We start from the raw sequence: 25,146 nt of genomic DNA, 5'->3' as shown, positions 1-25,146 counted from the left end.
GCGTGATGTCGGGAGTGGAATCGTGGTTGCGTTAGCATCCAGGGCTAGCGGAGAGGTTGGGGAACGCGGTGTGGAGGACGGCGTCCTGCGCACTGTCGGTAGAAAGATATCGGCTACTTCAAATATCCCCAGCTAATCCTTGAGCTAACCATTATCCCTCCATGCTGTCCGGGAAAGGAAGATAACGTTAATAACCCTGCACTGCCACCTCAATTAGCTACCGTGCAAGACAGATAGGGGGAAACTGCGTTGTGCGTGAATACTGTTCCTCTCAGGCGGACTCAGTTTTCTGTTATTATATTTCTGTTGATATTAAGATTTGAGTTTCAACACCGACCAACGTTACTTGTTGTAAGAATGAGGTTGCCGAGTAACAGGCAATGTGCGGCGGAGGGAGACGGAAAGAAGATGGACCAAGCTCCTCCATTCAGAAACCCTTTTGTACACGTCTTGAAATTCACTCCTCTGGAAAAGGCAAAGGTAATATTATGTTTTCATTCAAGTGTATTATAGACACGTTAACGTGCTGCTTTAATAGTTTGTTGAACAACACAGTGGAGAGGCTGTCACCATCATTTAACTTGTCAGTTTTTTTCCTGTTCGCATGTAGTCAGCTGAGCTAGTGCTAGCTAGTCAGCTAACATTAGCTACATACATGTTGCTTTCTGTCTTCTGTCTTGTTGGCTTAACGCTTTGCTACAACGCTGCGATAAAGGACGGATGGTCTGTGAGAAAATGGTTGGGTATTTAGCTGCAGCGGCTCTATGAATGCCACACATGACTGTGTGAAAATATGAAAACCATCCTGCCTCATCCAGGAATCCGCTAACAATCTAGTTAAATGAAATACAGTTAGATGAGCATGGCCGCCCGTGCAGGATGGGCCTTAGCTTGTTGCTCTTTAACTGTTATCTTAGCTGTTAAGTACAAGGACGCAGGTTAGTATATTTTATTTAGGTTTCATGTTTCTGCTGCATTCGCTACATATTTCAAACACGGTGCCGTTTTCTAGCTTCCTTTTCATTTATCCTGCTTTGTTGGTTAACGCAGCTTTGGTGCGTCCCACTCAACCAGCAACCAACACGTGTGGATGTGGGGGGTGGATAACTGAGATGGAAAACTGACAGTCATGTTCATTTTTTCCCCATCTACGACTTGGATATAATATTTCACATCTGTTGAAATTCACAGGTAGTTCTTGTTTGAAATAAACCATCCTCTTGACACAGTGTTACAATTTTGCATCACAAAGCTGACATGCAGTCCAACCATCCGTCAATGCAGTTGATAATCAGATTTAGAGCTTTCAGGCTTTATTGTAAATGGTGTTAACTTGTAGACTGTTTCAACCTTGCAGTCACTGGTTTCATATTTTTGAGCTTAAATACTCAAAAGTTATGCTAATGTATTATTTGGGTGCAGCCTCTACAGAAATGACAATGTGCCCCAGATAAACCGTCTTAATTGATATATCAGATATGGCAGTTGTGCCTTTTGATCAAACATTGCAACATGTCGCATAGTGTACAGATGAAGGAAACCTCATCTCATTGTTGTATACTGGTAAGCATTGAATTACCTTGTTCTTTCAAACTAGGCTGCTTATAAATTTGGAGGGACATGTGGGCCTTTTGCAGTTCACTTTGCATCGTCTCTCAGAATAGCTCAAATACTTAAAGTGTGTGTGTGTGTGTATTTCCACTCTGAACCATGAGTTAGCATTTATCAGTACCTTGAGTGAATAGCTTCTGATTCAGTGAAACATACATTTGTACAGTCACACGTGGATTTAGATGTGGTTTGGAAACCATGTTTGGTTTTGTGTCAATAGAGATAAGAAGTGTTGAACTGTCTCCCTGTTAAATGCTTTTTATGAACCCTTATCATGTTGAAGTATGTAGTGCATTCACACCAGAAAAAAGACAAAAATAAAGTATCATTAAGAATGACAGCATGCATTCTAAAATTGTTTCACATGGGTGTTTTATTGGTGGGAAAAAAGTATAAATCTTGTGAAAAACAGTTTGCTTTCTCATTGTGAAGCTTCCAAATATGAAGTTGGCAGCACCTTTCAAAAAGTCGCAGTTTGACTTTCCAATAGGAAATTATTTTCTGTTGGTACAGTATAGTAAATTATATTTATTGGTCGCATTTTAATGACTAAAAGTTTTAGCATAAAGGTTATGGAATACTGTATTATATATTGGTAAATGGTGCGGAATTGGGACACAGCTTTAAGGTATTTCTGTAACAAATTTCAGTCTAATGGGAAAGCCTCAGTTTTATGAATAGCGCTGCTCTAGCTTAGCAGGTATATGAGAGTATCTTGTTACAAGGAAGAATAGTGACCTAGGGAGGTTCACACACATCACTTTCATCCTGGCTCAATTGACAAAGACTGAGGGGAAATTGTAGGCTATGTAAGACAGTTTTATTAATATGCTATTAATATGCTCGTGCTGTTCTGTCTGAACGGTGTAAAACTGATCAAAAATGTTAAAGTTTGGTCACAAAACAAGAATATCAGGTGAATAACAGCCAGAAAAATAGGTAGGCTGCCTAGTTTCTCTGATAAAAAGAATTAAAAAAAAAAATTATATTATTCAGAGTAAGTAGTCAATTCTATTTGTATTTTTATTTTATTTACATAGCCCAATATCACAAATTAGGGCTGGGTGATATGGACAGAATCAAATATCACTATTTTTGACCAAATACCTTGATATCAATATTGCGACAATTGTTGTATTGTATTGTAGGGATGACTATAAGTGGTAGTATTACTAATAATCATCAGTAATGTGGATATAATGACTAAGCGAGTAAAGGCAAATAAAAGCTAGAACAGTCTGGTAAGTTCAGGAAATTACATCACTTTACTGAAATGCAGCCTTTCAAACCAGGAAAAGACAACACTTTTGCCATATCACAATATCCAGAATATAAGACAATATCTAGTCTCATATCACAGTATCGATATATATCATAAGTTTTGTACAAAACTTACTGCTGTAAAACCTTGCTCAACTTACTTTGTGATTATATGTTGACCAAAAATGAATAGCATAATGTTACATAGAACTCCCCTATTTCCTGTACAGTGGCATTTAGATGTTATTGTCTAGCAAAGAAATGAAAGAAATCAGACCCTTAAAGCTGGTTTCTTGTAAACACTAAGTGCTGATCCACAAATGGGTCATGAAAGGATGGAAATTAGTTTCCTAGTTGTTCTGATGTAACTTGAATCAACTTTTTTCTTCATGGTGCATTGGTCTTGCTTTCACATCCATGGCAGTGTAAGTAAGACTCGATATGAACTGAAACATTGAAGTGTAGAGCAAAAAGCAATAATTCTGTCTACAAATTTATAAACCAACCAAATTACTTTTGGATTCAAAGAGAAATTGCCAATGTAGTATGTGCCCCTCATCTATTATAAAAGTATGGTGCTGGTTGATAGGTTGTAAGCGAATGGCACAGAGATGACTGGGGATTGTTTCACCAGGCAGTTACTGCAATGAAACTTAAGTATTTAGGGTTTGAATGGTTGATCACAGATGGATAAGAATGGGTCCAAATCGTATTTTGGTAAGTCGGTATATAATTTCTTGCTATGTTTATAAAACCCTCCATACAAATTGTACAGATTGCAGATTATAATAGGAACAGATGAGTTTTGTTGGATTAACGCAGGCCATGAGGGTATGCTTGGTTTTAGACAATAAAGCTGCTGCCTGTAAGAATAGGCAAAAAGCTCAAGAGCTAATAGGCTGTAGCTGAATTAAAAACTATCTTGTTTGTAAGCCAAATTGGCATAGTTGCTCACAGTGCAAAAGTCTGTACAGTAGAACATACAGTTGACAGGAGCTGGAGACATTTCACTTCTTTGCTCACCTGGGAGTTTTAGTTATTTTGGGGCATAAGGGACAGCCATCCAGAAAAGGGGGCACAGGTAATAAGGTGGAGATGTCTGGCTGATAGCCTCAGTTGACACTTGCCCCAAATCTTTGTTCAATCACTTAAACTGTGTAGGCTTGTTCAGGTCCTTATTAGTAGGCTATACTGTAATTCAGTAACCCAACCATTTAATCCACACAAAGATGCTCTTGCAGTTTTACCTCTCAATGACATAATTAAGTGATCTGCTGTGGCGGGCATAGTCCTAATGTGAGAACATGTTGCAATGTTTTTGTTACTGATTTAGGTATCAGCAAACATTACAGTCTTAATCTAGCCTTAAACCCTAAAAGTTGGTATGATGTCAGAGGGCAAGCTGCTAATGGTAAGGATAATTTAATTCTCAGCTTAGTGTTGACAGGCTTAATTTACATTCCTGTGTGATTTATTGTGAAAACCCAACAAAGACCTAAATCTGATTTGAGCCTGCCAAAGCGGCAATGAGTCAATAGCTCATTCCCACACTATATAGATCACTATTCCTTTTTTAAACTGTGGATTGGCATCAAAATAATTAACAGTATAAGGTATTGCCTGTCATCGAGACCTGAGGGTGTGTGTCATTATGAATAAAGTCCTCCTTAAAAGCCTTTTGAACTCATAGCTGTATTACTATTTTTCATCTTCTCACTGCTACCTGAAACAATATGCCCACACCAATGCAGTGCTATTTGTGGTCTGGGTGCCTGCTAACAGTGGTGTGACTTAGGGGTGGGCGATATGGCAAAAATATCAAATCACAATTTTCTTCAGGCAAGATCACGATCTACAATCGTATCATGATTCTTTTTCATGTTGGTTTTTCAGACTGTTTTGCAAGTTACTGAACCGTACTCAAAATTAAAAAAACTTTATTTTTTATCACATAATGATAGAAATTTAACTCAGGTTAGGGGCTCACAAACAACATAAAAACATACACTCATGAAAGACATAAAATTACATTAAAACACAAACAGTTCCATAAATAAATAAGAGGAGGTGTGCAAAGATGCATTAAAAAGTAGTGAGTCTATTTGGCCTTGTTTATAATAGATATTGCAGTACAACCAAACTAATTTCACAGCTAAAAAGCAAACAGTTTATTTTGTGTTAGTGTGTTAATGTGTCGTTTTGGATAACTAGGAGGAAGTACACCATGTTAAAAAAAGGCACCAACACAGCACACCACAGGTGACATAATGCTAGCTTGTGGCATAACAGAAGTTAATGCTACCTGTTAACAGGCAAGCTAACCACTAAACATTGGTGTTTACCTGCAGCCCAGCTGTCAGTTTAACATGATGTACAGCAGGTGAGCATTTCAGCAGGACATTAAGACTGCTGTAGATTACACAAACACACTACCTAGCATCACATCTATGATCTTACTGGTGAGCAGGCGATGTGATGATGCTCAGACAGGTGGCAGACTAAGAGTGAGGCCTGACACAAACGCTGCTGCTCGCTGTTTTCGTTGCATTTACCATTAAAAACCACCAGTTTGGGCTTCTGATGTGAACCGTGCAGATAGTTTGCTCTGTTGTGAGCTTGTTTTCACCTGAGGTCCTTGGCACTGGAGGTCAATTTCTTCAGCAGATTAGAAATGTCGTATGAGGTGCTTACCATGTCAGTGCTGTTACCCCCTCTAGCAGACTGCGTTCCGTTACAGAGCTAAACTGATACAATGTGCACTGTAGCACAATACCAACGATCTCTCTGTGAAGGTAGATCGTGGAGACATTTTAATTGATCACAATCTAATATTGTCATATCGCACACCCCTAGTGTGACTGACATTGATATGGAATTCTTGACAAATTATGATCATCCTGTGCAAAGAGAACTGACGCTTTAAGTGCCTAGAGCAGATGGTTCAACAGTTTTTTGTTCCTCATGCTATTCTACATGCCCAATATGTCACAGCATGAGATCTTAAATACATATAAGAACATTTGGTTACTGAGATGATGCACTAATAATTATCGTAATCTTACTTGTGTCTATCCCTGCTACAACTTCCAATTAGTTAGAGAAACTAACCACTCTGCTGCAGCTTCTCACTAGCCTTAAACAGTGAGAAATTTTGAAGAAATTGTCTAGGTTTGTAAGCATTAAACATTTGCTTTTGAAAATCAGTAAGCTTATACACACCTCTACTACCATTAAAACGGTCACACTTCAAGCTTTCTATCCGTTTGATATATCATACTGTGTATCAGTTTTTTTTTTTCTTATTTAGGCCAACTTCCTATTTTAGTGTGGATTTGGTGAAGAAAAACCATAGATTGTGACCATTCTTGTTTGTTTTTTTTATTTGAAGAACATATAGACCTATTTGATTACACACTTAAAAAAGCAGAGAAAAAAGTATGATAAATGGCTCGGCTTCATGATGGGCGATGTGAAACTGCCACTGAAACAGATGTTTGTACTCACAGAGACAGGGACACCGGGATGATTCTCATATCCTTTGGTTGCATGACCAGTTTAGACCTTTAGAGGTCTTCTTCATCAGAGTGGAGATAAATGAAAAACAAAATTATCACACATGGTTCACAATGAAGGTTTTCCTTTACAACTACAGTGATACCAAGTCCCAGTTCAGTTTAATACAATGTACAATATTTACAGTAGTGTTATAATGTAGGCCCTGCATTGGCAATTATTATACAATTTCCAAGTTATATCAAACCACATAAATATGTGTGTTTTGTGTTTCCTAATGACTTCTAAAAGACAAGCTCTGTTACATGAATTTAAAGATGCCTTTTGGTACAATGCCTGAATTCACTCACAAATAATCTCTCTGCTTTGCTAACACTGCTAACACTTTAATTCCATGTGACATTCATGCACTCTCATGCTTTGGGTCTGAATAAATGTTTTAACAAATGCATTATACAATCCTTCTCATATATTCTAAGAAAGGCCCCTTTTTATTAAAGAAAAAAGTACATTCTGCATGATTTGTCCTTTCTTGTTCAAAACTGTATACCATATAGCCTATTTGTTAAGAGATAAGTACACTGCATAGACATTTAACATCATTAATTCATGTATCTTAAGAGAATGTTGGGAAAGTAAACAGTTTAGAGGAAAAAGAAAAGGGAAATGAGGGTTGTGTCACTGTGTTGATGGTGGTAGAATGAATGTGTAATGTCGTTTTGACACTCCTCATACCATGGTATGTTTTAAAATAAAAAGGCAAAAACCTTATTCATAAAAAGTGTAACTTTAAGATTAACCATTCTCCAATTGTTAAATAGTCTGCAAAATGTATCTGTTGCTTGTTGTTGTGCAGTGTTTCTCATTGTCAGATATCAAGAAAGTTGTAATCTGATTGATTTCAATTGACTATACTGTCAGACAAGAACTCTCTCCAGATAAGATAATCCAGATAGACTCCATGTTCCCCAGTAGTGGTTGCTATCAAGACAAATATTGACAGAAGATAAGCGCTGCTATTAGAAGGTCATAAAAAGCTGTAAAGTAAACAGTCAGTCACCATTGGACCCAAACAGTGAAGTGCTATGTTTTGTCAGAGCCTTCAAGAATAAAAAACATGGTCATATGTGGTGTGTACATGGCCATGTCAGTGTATGTGGCTGTAGATACTGTACCCTTGAAGACACAGGTTTAAATATACTTATATTGTGAGTGGAAATGTTTCAGGCGTTTGTGGGGTGTGTGAGGTGTTAAGAGTTAGGGTGGTAAATATGCATTGTGGAACTTGCACTTCAGTTTAATTTACACTATATGATGGAAATGATCTCAGTTGTCTAATGTATATAAGGCATGCAGTTTCTTGGGTAGGATTGTAGGTGTTTTGTATTGCTGAACTGCTTTAGGCTACTGTGACCAGAGGTACTGTATAGGACAGATACATAAGGGAAAAGACCACTAATTAGTTCATTGGTATTCATAAGATAAAGTCATTGTTGTTTTCTAATGTGCTTTTCTTTACTGTGCTTTGTTAGAGATATAATATAAACAATTTTGCTCTTGAAACGGCCTTCATGACAAAATGTGTTTTTTAACTTTTGGTAACATGTTGATTTTTGAATTCATAGTAAACAGCTACCACTGCCTTAACGTTAAAAATCATTTATTGTAAAAGGGTTATGTTGAAATTTTTAAATTAGCGTCAGCAGTAGTGTAATGCATAATTTGCTTACTGCACCTAATGAACAAAGCAGAAGAGAAAATCACGGGGCTTCCCCTGTGACAACTATAAACTGAGATAGATGATAGATCACATACATTATACACAAGGCATTATCTTCAGGGCGGCAGGCAGCCACGACTCATCGTGGTGGACATACTGCATAGACAAAAATCAAATGGAGACTGTACCAACATGACTGTTATTGAATTAACTCTATTTTTCTTTAATCCTTTTTCTCTTTTCCTTTCTCTTACAGATAGCATTTATGACAGTCACACTATTCCCCATCCGTCTTCTCATAGCTGCATTCATGATGCTGCTGGCTTGGCCTTTTGCCTTCTTGGCCTCAGTAGGACGCTCCGAGACCACCGTCGAACCCCAGTGCCTCTGGAGGAGGTGGGTGCCCTACTGCATACATATATGTGCCTTCGGGGTTTGAACCCTAATAGAGAATATAGAAATCAGTCACTTCAGTCATTCCTCCTGTTCTCCGTCCTCCTCCCTCTGCAGTTGGTGTGATTCACGGTCTGCAGGTACCACTGGTAGAGGGAGGAGAGGCTGCTGTCTCAGCCAGTAGCTAAAGGTTTACAAGAATTTGCCAAATTTTAATAAACGTTAAAAATTTACAAGCTAAACAGTTAGGCTACATACGGACAGCTTTCGTTGTAGCTTGTTCCTACCACTTTGCTATCAGCCTAATCAGCGCACTGTAGTTGTGTAAAACATACCTGCAGTGGATGGGAGACTACAGGCAAAGCACATGAAAATATCACTTTTCTACATATTTATGCATGTTGAACAGGTGTTTTGACAAAGTACTCTTATTTTTTTTAATTGCGAAGATTTTTATTGCTTTTACAGTAACAAGTGTAGTCGTCGTCAGCTCAAGTAGAACGTTAACCTTCACTTCACCTGGTTCACTTTCTCCACCGTGGCCTATAGATGTCCTGAGCTGTATTGGGGCTGATCCAGGCATATTTTAAAATAAACCTGATTGAATTCCAGTCTTTTCCTTACTGTATTCTACTGTGTTTTGTCCACCTAGACCTACTAGTGTCAGCAAAGCTACTCTCCTTTACTACAGCCAGACTCTACTACTGCACACATGAGTGAAAATGAGTGTTGAATGAATGAATGTGAAAATGTCATCACCTTCTGACATCCACATTAGCAAAATACACAGATTCACTAAGCTCTGACGCTGACACGTCTGTTATCAAAATTTTATATCTCTCTTCTCTTTCTTATTAGCAAAGAGTAGCAGTGTACAAAACATTCAGTTAGCAGCTTCTCATTTTTAGCCAGTACCAACCATTGTTTTTGCCAATTAAAATGAGAAACGGCAGTGGTCGCATGTCATATCTGCTGTTGTTAATTAATGTTAATTCTGTAAGTAACTTGATGACAGGCTAAAATGAAACTTGGCTGTTGTCTGCTTTGTGTGCTCTCTGCAAGCCCCAGTGTCTGTGCTCAGCCAAACATTGTGAGGAAATGAAGTCCCCTCTGGAGTACTACCAGTTGCCAGTGTTTTTGTACTTCCAACATCAACAAAGTGATTAAGTCTTATTTAGTGAAATGAGATGTAGCTGATTGCATCATATAAATTTATGGAGTCACATTCTCCCAGTTAAAATTTCATTTATATCATATCAACAATTTAAGCTTATCAACTTAGGGACCAGGACCTTGAGTATTTTGAGCTTGTAAAAATAAGGTGTGCCAAATTTAGTTGGCTTTCCTTGTTATAACAATATGTCAGATTCTTCAGCATTGCATATTTTTGCTGCTATGTACATAATTATTTTTACTATTTATACTGAGCATCTTTGGCACAGAAGTTTCTTTCAGGATGAATTGGGTTATATCTCATCTCATTTTCAGGTTGTAGCTTGAGTGTGCCCTGGTTAGCTGTGTCATTTAGGATTCGGACTGAGATAGGGTTTGGGTCCAAAAAAAACTTGATCAGGACGTTCCTTCTTATTTTTTAGTGTCATTGTGTTGTTTTTACTCATGTTGCTCTATTTATTGTCTGCCACAGCTCTTATACAGTATGAATAGTTGATAATGATATTGGAGATGAAATAACCCTAAACTCACCCAGCCCTAATATTCTATTCAAACGCTGTTGCTGTCAGTGGATGCTAAGAAACTGTTACATTGAATGTTTGATGTTGAAGTGTAATATACCATGCAGTGTAATTATTTATTTCCATTTTCAACTGAAATAAAAGGGACCCTCACACATGAATCATCCTATTTTCAGACTGGTCGACATAATTCTGAAGATCATCATGCGGGTCATGTGGTTTGCGGGAGGTTTCCATTGGATGACTATAAAAGGGAGAAGGGCATTACCTGCAGAGGCACCCATCCTCACCCTGGCACCCCACTCGTCTTATTTTGATGCCATCCCAGTCACCATGACAATGGCCTCTATTGTCATGAAGGCCGAGAGCAAGGACATACCTCTCTGGGGCAGTAAGTAACAAACACATACATGGACATATTGCTGTTACTGTTATCTTTATGACTATTATCTACATTATGAGTGTAATGGGTAATCTGCTGACTCCTAAACAAACAAACAAAAAAAGTTAAACTTTTATCACTCCTTATGAAAGTGGTACAGATCAATGTTGCTGATGTTGCAGAATCTCTATGCATAGGTAGAGTTTTTCCCAAACTTGTTCAGTCACGTGTTTGTGTATATACAGTTTGCCTTGTTTGAGCCTTTGAGCCAGGCAAAGCTACTTTGTAAAGGGCAGGTCCTAACAGTTTCAGTGATTTTGCTGTTGTATCAGTAAACAGTGGGGATTGCCCAATCTACTTAACTGAGAATTTTTACAGAGTTGAAGCCAAGTACAGCTTTCATAGTAACTGTATAGCAGGAAATGGATAGACACACAAAAAATACACTTGCCTTGCTGTGATGAATGCAGAATTTATGTCCAAAAATAAGTCATTGATTTTTCAAATTTTTTTCTCTTGATTCTGTCATTAAATCATCCATGACAAAAGGAAGCAAAAATCAAATGTTCTTTTACGGATGAATGATCAGACTCAGACTGGGGCAGGAAATAACTCAATAGTAAGTCACAACATGTTGAAAATACTTAATGCTAGAGAGAAAAGAAACTAAACGGTAATGGTTAGCTTATCAGGCATAATTGCCAGTATTAACCATGGCCCCATGATTTCATTTGACATTATTGACAGATTTGTCAGCTAGCCGACCAGCCTAAATTTTGAACCTGGACTGGAATTTCTGACCAATCAATTTAATAAGGGTAGAGGAAATGCTACGCATAGCAGCTGGACATTAAAATTAAGTGTTATTTTAGCCTCCTCCTGCTCTGCCTACTAAGTAATCAACCACTTTACCTCCAGCCTGAGTGATACAACATGCAATCACCTAAGATGATGTTTCTAAGGAACCTGAGGGACATAAATAATGAATAGTTAGAATCAGAATCATCTTTATTGGCCAAGTATGTTAACGCATACAAGGAATTTGACTCCAGTTTCATGGCTCTCAGTGTACTTACATAGAATAACAAAACAACAATCTTCAGAAATATACACTAGGAATGACTATATACAGGTGAAACAGTTTCTGTGAACTGTAAACAGGATACAAATAAAGTGGAAAAAGAAGTGAAGAGTGTGAGGGGTGATGAGATAAATATTGAATAGTAAAAATAACTTACTTTATACACTTAGTAGGTGGTTATGTACAGTATATACAGCCTGTTCAGATATACAGCAGTGAGAGAAATGTATTGTAGACTAAAATAAATATATATAATTTGTAGGTACGCTGGGTACTATAGTGTTTCAGGGTTATTGCACAGTGCCTGAGTTAACTTTTCATCAGGATGACAGTGAGGGGGAACATCTTACAATTTCAAGATTCTTTTGTGTGTGTCTGTGTGTGTCTGTGTGTGTCTGCTCCCTCTACACTTGGCTGTTCTAAAAATGCTAATGAAGATCATCCATGTGCCTTTGTAACTTTAGTCTGACTAGTCCTGTTAGCCTTGCAGTAGGAACCAGGCACCAATGCCGGGCCAAGTGGAATCCAGAATAAGCATTAAGACCTGATCAGCCACAGTGACGTGTGCAGTGTCTCTCAGGGTACTAGCTCGAGTCCTAATCCCTTCCTGTCAGCAGACAGCTCACAGTTGGAATCAATTTTTTTCTTCTCATGGCCTCACTCTCTTCTTTTGTCATCTTATGTTTCCCTCATTCTCCTTTACTTGTTTTATCTCTCCCTTTCTTTTTGAATTTATGTCTCCGGGCCACCAGAAACATTGACTTAGCTGTTTTTTCTATTTTTGTCAAGGATGAGATTCTGTCATCTACAACCCCCTGCAAATCTAATCTAGAATATTTAAACACAGTCTTTGTCTTGTCACTGTTCTTTTTTTCATTTCCTTGTACATTTTCCCTTTGTAGATCAACTCTGGTTAGCAGGTCTCAAATGCTAGAGACACCCTTAATCTTTGACCTGAAGATTATACACTATGCAAATCATAATGCAACAACTTTGTGTTTTTTTGCATTATTCAGTACAACCCTCAAGAAGGGAAGTGACATTGACAGAAGTGGTGTCACATCAGTGAGAAAAAGTTTTGCAGACTTTTGCATTGTTAAGAAAAATGGAAGTTGGAGTGGTGAGTGGATAGTTGTGTGTTTCTAATGCTTATTGTCATTATCAATTATTCTTCCAGTTGTCTTCTGGATTAATTATTTTGTCTATAAAAATGACAGATCAAGTTACTATCTACTATCTTTAGTTCTTAGGATATGGATTTAGTTTGTTGATACTTATGGTACTTAATTTACAAATTTCAGTTTCAAATTCTGAACAACTTATCATCATCAACCCAACCAGATGTTGCATACTACACCTCTGCCACTGTTAGTTTTTCTGTGTCACTTGGATTTTTGAAGTCACCCTATTGGCCTCTAAACAGAAAAAAATCAGAGAGGAAAGCCAAACCTTGCATGTGTAATCAACATGTGAGACTCATCTGACTCATGCAACCAGAGTCCAGGAACACATGACCATGTGTTAAATGCAGAAGATATAGTATCTAAATGAGACATTTTTTTTTTCAGGTTAGCAGCTTATCCCCACTTCTAGTCTTTATTCAAAGAATATTGCTAGATAACAGGCCTTTTTTATTCAGCATTGCTTTACAGTTATATGATTGTGGCATTAACACAGAGGAATGTTTCACTGTAGCCACATTTTTCCACTCTTCACCACTGTACAGCTCTTTTGGAGTGATTTGGAGTTAAGTGCTTTGTTAAGGACATTATTTGAGTGGTGTTTGATATAGAGAAGCTTTGCTCTCTCTCCCCTGGTCGGCTTATCTCAGCTGGTACAGTGAAGTGTTTGTGCTACTTAATGTAACAGATTGTTTTACAGTAATAATAATGCTGTTTATTGCAGAAATATTTGTTGTTTGGGGCAATACAGACATGGCATGTGTCCAACTTTAGTGAAGAGGTCTGACTGTGTTCTTGTGTTTTATATTGTACGCCCACTCTAACTGGATGTCGATTTTCCCCCTCCGACTCCAATAAAGCTTTAGTTTCTTAACTGTCAAAAGAAATAGAAAAAAGTTAACTGCTTCTGTATTTATCGTATTTCCTCCATTCTCTCTCTGCCTTTTGCTTCCAGCTCTGATTAAATTCATCAGGCCAGTGTTTGTTTCACGATCAGACCAGGACTCCAGAAAGAAGACCGTGGAGGAGATCAAACGCAGAGCTCACTCTGGAGGGGAATGGCCTCAGGTAAGTGGATGGAATATGCATACATACTCTCTTTTGCAACATTCTTAGTAGTATCCTTTTGTTTCTAATCTGTGAACCATTTCCTTTCTTTTGTATAGATAATGATTTTTCCAGAGGGAACATGCACCAATAGATCCTGCCTAATCACCTTTAAGCCAGGTAAAACTCTTTCACTATCATTTTTCCTCTCTTCTTTCAATTATACGGCAATTTGAATTAATGTCTAATTTGGCTCTTAAATTTCATAAATTCCTATCTCTATAAATATCAAATAGGTATGAAGTAGGGCTGTGCAATAGGTTGTTTTTATGGTTGGTGGACTTTATTTGGCAGAATTGCCTTTATTTCTGTAGTTGATACACTGGCTGATCATAATATATCATTGAGTTCTCTTTTTTATATCTGCAATTACTATTCTAATCTGCATGCATTTGTTTTCCAATCCAGTTCATTGTTTATACATATCTATCTTTTGTGGGGTTTTTTTGTCCTGTAGGAGCCTTCATCCCAGCTGTACCAGTGCAGCCTGTGGTGATTCGTTACCCAAATAAACTGGTAAGATTCTGAATATATCAGAAACGCAGCTTTGTAGAGAAATCGCTATCACATTTTTGTTGAATGCCTCAACAAATCATTATCTGTTTAATATTAGAACCAGAGTTTTCCCTGCCTATCTCTCAAAGGCGGGCCCTCATATTCATTCAATCGAGACTCGGTGTTGAATTGAGAATCAATTCTGAATCAAATCAGACACCCAAGTATCGTGATAGTATCCAGTTGGGAGATAAGCATATCATCTCAGGCCAACAAAATCAACACTTTTATTTATTTACCACAACTATCTATCATTTACCACAACCTTAATTTTTCATCTATTTTTCTATCTTGGTATAAAATTTAAATCCCTATGGACCTTTTTGACTGTCAAATCGTGATGTTTTTTTTTTTTCTTTCAGTTAAGCACACAGCACTCTGAAGGTGCATGCACAAACTGTATACACTGCATCAAGAATGTTCTCCAGCCTTTGGCGTCCTTACCAGTGAATGAAGTCACACTACTTCATTCACACACACATTGTGTGTTGTTATCCGAGCTTCTGTTCTTTGTTTTGGTGGCCGTGTAAATGACACACACGTTTGTTTTGGTCTGAGATGTTGGTGCTCTAGTGCGACATCTAGTGGCTGAATGTCATGTATTGCAACTTTGAGTAACAACTAAATAGTTACACACATGCCCCCAGGGTAGATGTAAATCATAAAATGTCACAGAACTCACTAATGGTAAAACAGCAGTTTTTCTGTCACACAGCATCATTTTTTTTTATCAATTGCATGCCATTTTATAACACAGTAATCCAACAGAAAACTAATTTATTGATATGATATTTCAATATTGATCCAGCTTATGTGCTACAATGCCAAATGGCTGGTGCAGTCTGTCTGATCAGCTGACATGACCAGCTGATGTCTCCCCTGTCTGCAGGAATAACAACACCAGTGTAGCTTTCTAAATAGATTATTTTGAACCTACATGGTTACTTTCTTGCCTGAAAAAATATTAATAATTAATAAAGTCACATATTAACAGTCCTAAAGCGAAAATTTAAGCAGCTTTCAGCCTGGCTCCACGATTAGCTAGCTGGTTAGCATGATAACTTCAGTAGGTATCTCTGCAACACAATATATAGGTCTTTGACATGATGTCAAAACTGTTATTTCTTCACATTCAGTTGATAATTTTAGTTAATTTTGTAATGTTTTAAACCAAACTTTTATACCTTTTAAGCCCTGGTTGCAAAACTTAACAGTGGTGCCAGTTCTTAAACTGTGATTAATCTATTGAATTCCACAGGGTTACCTTAAGAATAACTTTGTTTACACAAGTAGTTTCTGCCTGGAAAACCTGAGTACTTTGCCCTTTGTCAATACTGAACAAGGATTTTTGTTTTGTTTGTTTGAGTAGCCAGAAAGAGGTAATATATGGGAACTGATGTTTTGCCTTTACTAGTAATCTGGTTTTCAGTGTCCAGACAAGCATAAAAGGTGTCTACTCCTATTTGGATGCAGAGTGAACAGCTGCAAGTGAAAGTTAATAATTGTTCAAGAAAAGGTATACGGAAAAATAATTTAAATTTTATTTATTTTTCCTTTGGACAGGACACAATCACATGGACGTGGCAAGGGCCTGGAGCGTAAGTACTTTTTTAAAAATTGAATAGTTGTTACCAATGTACAGTACCAGTCAAAAATTTGGACACACCTTCCCATTCACTTGTATGAGAAAGCGTGTCCAAACTGGTAGTGTATGGTGTGCTTCAGTTTCTGTTTCCTGGTAAAGATACAGCAGAAATGGCATTTACACTCTCCACATTTCAAGCTTATAGTAAATAAAATATGCCCACCCCCTTTTTTGCGTTCTTCCAGACAGTTATCACCAAAGTTTATATATGTCATAAATCATTCATCCATTCACCATCCAGGTCTACAACAGCAACCACACTGTACAAGAAGATAATTATTCTGACCTGACAATTCTGACTGAAACACAAAATAAATGGGAACAAAAAAAATGTAGGCTTGGTGATGGTATCTGCCTTTAGTCTGACATTGCAGTCTAAACCAGAATCTCCACAATGAGAGCTCAAATAGAGTGGAAGCAGATTAGTTATGGCTGGAGGAGAAAGACTGTCCTTGTTATTGGTCTCAGTAGTGTCCTCAGAATTCTATGTCCTGTTTTGATTTGGCCTCCATCATTATGGTGGATCTCTGTATGCTGTTGGCTGTCTTCCAGCTCAGTTGAGCAGAACTATACTATAACGCTATTTGACTCAATTCTTTAACACAAATACAAACTCAATAGGCATATAGTATAGAGTATAAATGACATTTCTTTCCAAGCATGACATGTGAGGTTTAATACCACACTTACATGTGTATATGTACCCTTTACCCTGATGCTCTAAATTTAACTTGCGTGCATCTTGTCATCAAGTAGCTAATCTTAAGCCTGGACTTATTGAAAACATTAAAAAAACACCTGCTGATTTCTGCTCCAATCCAGGCATGCAGAGCAGTGAGAAGCATACCCCAGAATATGCCAAATCTGTCATTTAAGTAGCGAGATAAACATATAATATAATTTTGTAAACATTTTTAATTATTTATTTATTTTTTTCAGTCACTATGGGATATTGTGTGTGGATTGGTGGCACAAATATGAATGCATTTTACAACAAATTGTGAAAAATGAGAAATTTTAAAACCATCTGCATATCCTCACTGTCAAGTCCAGGCATGGACCCTGATTAAGGCTCTTTGTGTATGTGTTTATTTATTTTTGTTGTTGATCTTCTGTTATTATCCAGGTTTGAAATCTTGTGGCTGACACTCTGCCAGTTGCACAATGAGTTTGAGATTGAGGTAAGTGTGAAGGTATATCTCTATACTGCATGCATCAATGTGACTTTAGATAATGCCCTGTTTACCCACCACTGTGTTTGCAGTATTCCAAATTATTAAATATGTGCTAAGTGAAAGGAAGCTCCTGTCATTGATTCCATTTTATCTTTATCTTGTAATAAGATGTTGACCCTTCAGCCTCCTTTTTATCAGTACATACATTTTTTTCTCCTTTGTGTCTTCCTGAATTTGTATATGGAAATAAAAAGTCTTAAGGATATTTTCATGCAATAAAATAAATATTTGTCCATAATCAATAGAATATACGTATATTGCATAGTGTAAATAATTTGGATTTTATGCTTTCTCTGCAGTTCCTTCCTATCTACACACCCTCAGAGGAGGAGAAAAAGAATCCTGCTCTCTTTGCTATCAATGTTAGACGTGTCATGGCTAAGTAAGTCCAAATTTATTGTTTGTGTGGTTTTTGGCAGCGAGTCCTTTTGAATGTACAAAAGGAAAGTTTGACTGTTGACAGTTACAGCGTAATACCTAATTAATTTTATTGTTTACTTATGAACAACAAGTCATTTCCATTGCTTTTGTTTTGTCGGTCTATGCAACCAAAGGACACATCAAGCTTTGGGGATGGCTCATCACTTGCATAAACTTTTCAATACCTTTTTTCATAATTCTGATAGCTGAGTATATAATATTGTGTTTCTATATTACCCAACCTTACTATCTGTCTTATACTGTGCTCATGTTGCACTTAATACCTGTATTATCATACACCACAGTCTGTGCTTCACCACTTTAAGAGTGGGATGGGAAACTTGAGTCCTGCAGATAGACAAAAAAATCGTACACATTGTTCTCAACATCAAAGTAGTCATATCGGCTGCTATATTGGCCTTATAAGCGTAAAGCTAATTTTTTATCGATTTTCACACACTCGTGTCCCATCATTGTCTCCTCTTTGCTATGCTCAGAGCCCTGGGGGTACCCATCACAGACTATTCATTTGAAGACTGCCAGCTGGCCATGGCAGAAGGCCAGTTGAGACTGCCAGTCGACACCTGTCTGCTGGAGTTTGCCAAGCTCGTCAGGAGACTGGGGTGAGTCATTCAAACCTTCCAATGCATCAAAGAGATCTAAGTAAGGGGCACAAGGGTGAGACAGAGGCAAAACACTAACTCAACACCGCAGGGACCCAGATTCAGTTTCTGGCTGTACCTTCGGTGTGGTTCTGTGTTCCACCAAATGCAATGGAGTGTGCTTGAGTGGGAAGGCATTTAGGGATCATATTCTTGTTATTGTGCCAGTAGCTTCTACTAGTTAGTCATTTGCTGCACCTGCAAAAGAAGGTCTCTGGAGGGGACAGTGTGATCTCCACACATGCTACGCCTTCTTGGTGGAACTCCTCTCTGGCAAAAGAAGCGGCTAGAAAGGCCAAGTGCATCAGAGGAGTTATATGGCCGACACCTCCTTCTCTTGTCCAACAGTGACGTTGGCAATTATGAGAAAATGATCATGGAAACAATCTCTACTGCCTGCATTGGTTAATTCTTATTTGTATACATTTTGATGGTTGGTTTTCTTAACGTCCTTGCACATTATGGCCAAGTTATTAACTTATAAACTTTCTTTCCCTCGCTGTCCCAGGCTGAAACCCAGAAACACTGAGAGGGTTCTGCAGGAATATGGGAACAGATCCAGGAAGCTGGAGGGACAGAAGCTGGGCTTGGACGACTTTGCTCAGTTCCTGGATGTGCCAGTTTCAGACATGCTACGAGACATGTTTGCTCTTTTTGATGAGGTAAGAACTAAAGAGATTTTTCAGTCACAACCATTATAACTCTACATCTTGCTCAGACTAAATAACAGACTTATGTTTTTATGTCTCTTTTGCTTCAGGATGTCTCTCGCATTGTTTTATTGTTTTCACTGGAAATATAGAACTGGAATACAATATTATAGTATTAATACATAATAACATATGTGATATGTATGTATTAAGCAGTATGGGCTGCATTTTAGAGCATGGATGAATAGTCAGTTTACAAAGTTATTCTATAAAAAACCCTGTTAAGACTGGAGGCTGGATTGAATACCAAATACTTCTTTGAAACCAATCCCATCACCTTTCTTTTCATTTGGGGATACATTTGCAATATAGCACCCATACAAATAATAAAGGTTTTATTGTAGCAATGTGTTCTTGACCTAAACAGCGAGCACTTGCAGCTACTTGGGTGAAATAAATAAATATACTTGCTCACATCCTCTGTCTTCATCTTTTGTAACACCTTGTTTTCTCTCACTTTTCCAGCATGAAGATAACTGCATGGATATCAGAGAATATGTGATAGCCTTATCTGTTGTATGCAGACCTGCCAAAACTCTGGAAACGATGAAATTGGCCTTCAAGGTATGTTCTGTCTCAAGCTTTATGCTTATCTAAGCGCCAGGCTGAACTGAGTTTTCTGTGCTTGCTTGGAATCAGCGTGACATTTGCCACATTAAAATGTCATACACTGGAGGTTTTCATAGGTTTCGCACAGCAGTGGAATAAAACTGTTCTTTCCATCATTAGTGTATAGCAAAGTGATGCATGTTTACACAGAGTGTTTTTTAAAAAAAAAATTTCCAAGTGATCATGCTCAGAGCTGCATTCATCACATCAATTGAAATGGGCTTTTAGGGGTTATTATTGCAAATGATCTGTTGTGGTTGAATGAAAACCAAATAGCTGAGTCACCTTCATGTTCTCACTTGAATTGCTTTACGTAATTCTTAGAGTTGAGAAAGCTGTGTGACCTTGGGCCTCATGAAATCCATTGAGCACTGATTTATTATTTATAATAGCATGTATCATTTCAGAAAAAAACTGAGTTAACAGCACCTAATCTGACAACCTTGTCAGAGTCTCATGGCCAAAGGCAAAGTCAGAGGTAACATCTGTATTTCTTCATTTTATCTTCAGATGTTTGAGGCAGAGGAGGATGGTGCCATCACAGAGATGGAGTTGGCAGTTATACTCAAGACAGCTTTAGGAGTGAATCACCTCAGTGTGTCACACCTGTTTACTGCTATTGACGCTGAAGATACGGGGAAGATCACATTTGGTAAGAATCCCAACAAACATTCCCTTATCATTCATTGATAACCAACTTAAGTTCAAAATAAGGATTGTATTAATCAACAATATTTGGGTTAAAGTAGTACACACTAGATTCAGGTACTGTTTCAAATAGGTGAGGGTTGGAAAAGTGTTTCACCTCTGTCATGCAAACATCACTTCATGGTCTTTTCTAGCTTTTTCTTTACAGTTTGTCTCTGGACATTTTTTTTAATCACCTCTTGTAATATTGCCTTTGTCTTTGTCGCCCTCTTGTGGTGATTTTTTACAGAGAAGTTCAGAAGCTTTGTGGAGCAGCACCCAGACTTTGCTGAGGAGTACCTCTACACAGAAAACGTAGGCCTCCACAGTGGTCCCTGCCACTATCACCAAACAAAGCCCAACCTGAACCTTCAAGGCACTGCCACCATCAAAACAGCTAACGGTATCTGCCCCGACTTCAGCCCCAACAACCGTGATGGCACAATAGATGGACTCCTCAAGAAACACAACTGAAATAGTTTAAGACGTAGTGGGAGAAAACCAAACACCTCTCCTGGTGAGAGGTTGTTATGTCTCACATAGTTAGTGTTGGGTAGTTAGTTACATGTTTGAACAGTAAGGGACTACATTTCAGTAACTACAATTACAAAAATGAAGAAGTTTACCTTACCTTTTTTATTAGTATTGTGTCCATAAAATTTTCTGAGGTAATTTTCAGCCTGATAACAGTTTATTTTGTTATAAATTCCTTTTTTTTAATTTTTTCATAGTGAGGATCGTCAAAATGCCAAACAATGGCTGTTACAGATACAATGCTTAAATACTTGAAGGGCAAGCACTTATTAAAATTCCTGGGGCAAAAGTGTTTTGTTTTTTTTTGTTTGTTTTGTTTTTTTCTTTTTCTTTTTTTTTGTTTTGTTTTTTATTATTTTATTTTATTTTCCCTCCAACAACGTACTGACTGTGCATGTTTTTAACAAGAGGGAAGCAAGAAGAAAAAAAAGCCCCGACAGTGAAATGAACTAATTTTTAGTGAAATCAGTGTTCGATTCTCTTTTGTTTGTAACTTTTACCTGTTTCTTTTCTTAAATGGTAGCTGCCTTTTGAATTGAAAGTGCAGAATGAATGGGCTCATGGTATTTTTAGCAGTATTGAGGAATATTTATCTACAGAGGGAAGACCTGAGGGTACCAGTGACAATTGTTTGACCACTTGAAGCATCTCGCTGCAGTAGCCACGTTTGAGGTGAACTCAGGTCTCTGCGAGTAGAAAGGCATAATTGCTATGAGCCTGTTATATACACATATATACAATGATATATTTGATTTAGCTCAGGGTTCAGTGACAAAAATGGAAAATATAACTTGTATGATGTCATCATTTTTGACGCTCACTGGGTCACATGCATGTCTTTTTTTTTTTTTATGACATCAGTACTCTTCTGCCCAGTCGTTTTTCATTCACATAAACTTCATCCATGTCGTTTCTGTCAGGTTTAGCAAATTCAAGTGTCTTTTTTTATTGTTGAAACTACACAACGTGGACCAAAAATGCATAAGGTGATTAACTGTCACCTGTCATGTCTGTACTGTCCTTTTCAGTCAGTGGTGTAATGGCTCTAAGGTGGGAGTTCACAATGTATGACCATTGAAAGCACATCCGGTTTGGTGGCTAAGTTGGATTTTCCAAAGGCAAGGTCATCATACTTCCCTCTCTGCCTTACACTGCCATATATTTTTTAACCATTCCTACCTGATTCACTCCATATAACTCCTCAGTCTGTTGGAAATTCCCACTCTTCCAGTGTGTTGAAGGATGTAATAATTAAACATTCAGTCAGCTGTAAATTTGACCTTCATGCTAATGGCTCTTCTGGTTTGCTAGCTCATGCGCATGAAAGAAACTGTGCCATTTTTATTCACTGAGGCATGTTTTAAAAGAGATCTAAGCACTTTTGCACCTAATCATATTTGAATGACCAACTTGGAATCTTTGTTAACAATAATGCCTCATTTCAGATTTCTTAATATAATTGGTTAAAAAAACGTTAATGGAAGTGATTGAATTACTTCTCAGTACACAGACAAGCAGCCCATGGCCAGTCACAATTAATTTAAAATGTTTTTTTAATCAAACACGGGTGGATATGTACTTTGAAATTGAATTAAAATGAAGGAATATTTAAGATAACAAAATTTCAAATTGGCAAATATTTGTCTTATTTGCCCTTAATGAAGATAAATTTACATTATTGAATTTTGGACACAGTTACCTCCGCTGATACTGGAAAGAAGCAATTCTCCTCTGACATTATCAAGCATCCATTCCATGTTCTTTTTTGTCTGATTTTTATCTGAGAAACTTGAGTAACAAATCTGAAACTGCAATCAACTGACAACTTTAGTATGTTGATAAAAAATCATACTGTATTGTGTACGTTCTAGACAACACAATGATGCTAATTTCAATCATTTGCCAAAAATTGATTAATTGGCTTTTTTTTTTTAAATCTTTTTTCCTTAATGTCTCTGGAAGCAGACAAAATAACAAAGTTTAAGATTTTTTTTTTTTAATTTTAGAAATTACAGTGATTTACATGTTGGTAAGAAAACTGTTATGTAAAAAGGGAAATCAACACCGCTCCTGAGCTGATGAAACGAAACCCATTTGTTGCCAGTTGTACCCGGGATGCATGCATTCATGGTTAGATTTTGTTCACTTTTTGACAATGGATATCAACTTTTTTTTACCCTTTATCATGCATCACATTCCCATCAGATTCATGACCATACTTACATGTATCTCCGTAACGGCTTTTGGTGAAGCAATATTTCACATCTCGTTGTCTAAGCCTTCTCAAGATGTATGCTTTTGAAGAGTTCTGATATGTATTTTGAATATTCCAAATGCAGGACATTTAGTGAATTTTTGATATACGTATATGAATGATTTTTATTTTCACTGCCATGACAAAGATCTGTGATCTTCTCTCCTCTGCAGATTGTATCGATGGTGAAAAAAATGAGCCACATTCTTTTTTTTTTTTCTTTGTATAATACTGCGATTGTTTTGTGCTGTATTCCTCCTACACGGTGTAAAGTTTTATTGTTATATTATTACTATTATCGCTGAGTTGGCTGCTTAGAAACAAAATGCAGATTTCATATGGAAACTGATAGCCTTGAATCTATATAATTTTTATGCTAAAAAAGAGAATGTATAGACAATCTTGTCACAATCAGAAACTACTCAAAGCGCTGATCTCCAGTGAACATTTTCCTAAGAAATCATGGTTTTCAAATGTACATTTTTTTATCCTGTTTGAACTCTCTCTCTCTCCCTCTCCACTGACTTTTTTATGTTCAAGGCGTGCAGGTTGAACTAAGCAAAGTGTGAGTGTGTAAGTGTGTCAGGCCTTGAGGTGATGTCTACCACCACATGACAGGCCGCATCGCACAAACACTCCAGACTGTACGCAAATATAAACTAACCTTTGATATATTTAATCACAATGCTTTTAGTATTGCCCCCTTATTACTACCCTTTTAAAATTGTATGTATTTGTGCTTGCACTTTAGATTATTTTCTTTATTTTTCAAAGAAATATCACATTGCTGTAAAGCATGTTAAGTTCGTAGGTTACAGTATTGTAGCTCAATTTTGTTAATATGAATATAGTTTTTGCTGTCATATATTTGCTATAATACTGGGAGCACAGAGGAAATTAGGGATCACAAATTAAAGGAAGCTGTCCCTTGCCCCACATTTTTTGTACTGTAAGGGTTTGGTTAGTTGAAACATCTAAAACACTTTTTAGACCTACTTTTCTGCTTTGTCTCAGGATTGTTGAACTTTTGTAGCTCGAGAATGGCTTTGTAAACTTGTAGGACTTGGCAACATTGTACAGATTTGAATGACTAAAAACTGTTTGCACCGTGGAATGGAAAAGTATTTAATGTACCCGTAGTGATGTGATTTCAGAACAGGTGGCTAGTTCACAATTCACTCTGTCTGTAGGAGGGAAACCATACTGTTTTTGTACATAGGTGAGGAAATCTGACTATGAATTACAACTGAAACAGAGAACTAATGATTTAAGACCTGACCCAGAATGGAATGTGTTAAGCCACAGTTACCCTTACTGCAGTTTTGTTTATTTATTTTAAACATGAGAAAATTTCCTTCTGGAAGTCTAAAAGATATAATTATCTTTCATCAGCAAGTCAAATACATTTTATACTCAATATTTACATTCAGAACAATTCCGCATTTGGGATTTATGAAAATACTGTATTTCTTTAACACTTGTTTCACACACTTTATTTCAAATACCTCATTAGAGGTGAATCTTTCATTTTTCTACGTGCTACCAATCTGAGAACATTTCAACTTGTAAGAGACAAACTTGTATTTATGCTACTGCTGCCTGCTTACCAGTTTGTCCAGCAGTGAGCCTAAGACGAAAGACTTGTGTACTCTTGACAGAGCGATATTGTTTTTCTGATGGCTTATTGTATGTGGACTAAGAAACTAAACTGTTTTCTCTGTAGCTTTACTTTCTGTCTTTTTCTATACTCAACAGGTTTTATTTTGTTAATGCATTTTGATGATGAAGAGTCATTACTGCAAGCTACTTTGAATTTGTCTGTTTAGGACTGCTATGATATAACTTGTTCATGTGACTCTTGGATTTAATTAAAAAAAGAAAAGTTAACACACA

At 37.2% G+C, this 25,146-nt stretch overlaps 1 protein-coding gene across 2 annotated transcripts; it reads left to right on the top strand.

Annotated features, from left to right (window-relative positions):
* Window positions 1-25,146, top strand: LOC137191749 (lysophosphatidylcholine acyltransferase 1). Of its 2 annotated transcripts, XR_010930440.1 has the most exons (15): window positions 1-480; window positions 8,361-8,500; window positions 10,368-10,582; window positions 13,791-13,903; window positions 14,002-14,062; window positions 14,400-14,458; window positions 16,061-16,095; window positions 17,269-17,323; window positions 17,677-17,759; window positions 18,295-18,420; window positions 18,968-19,121; window positions 19,635-19,733; window positions 20,289-20,430; window positions 20,716-24,439; window positions 24,473-25,146. XR_010930440.1 is itself a non-coding variant. In XM_067602107.1 (14 exons), exons 1-14 carry the CDS (start codon window positions 358-360, stop codon window positions 20,937-20,939), a joined length of 1,629 nt encoding a protein of 542 aa, XP_067458208.1. In that variant the 5' UTR covers window positions 1-357; the 3' UTR covers window positions 20,940-25,146. The 2 variants fall into 2 exon arrangements, 1 of the variants encoding a protein (XP_067458208.1); XM_067602107.1 differs by having other exon boundaries at window positions 20,716-25,146.

Source organism: Thunnus thynnus, chromosome 10 (assembly GCF_963924715.1).
Source record: "Thunnus thynnus chromosome 10, fThuThy2.1, whole genome shotgun sequence".
NCBI classification, from domain to species: domain Eukaryota; kingdom Metazoa; phylum Chordata; class Actinopteri; order Scombriformes; family Scombridae; genus Thunnus; species Thunnus thynnus.
This window is presented reverse-complemented; position numbering and strand designations above follow the sequence as displayed.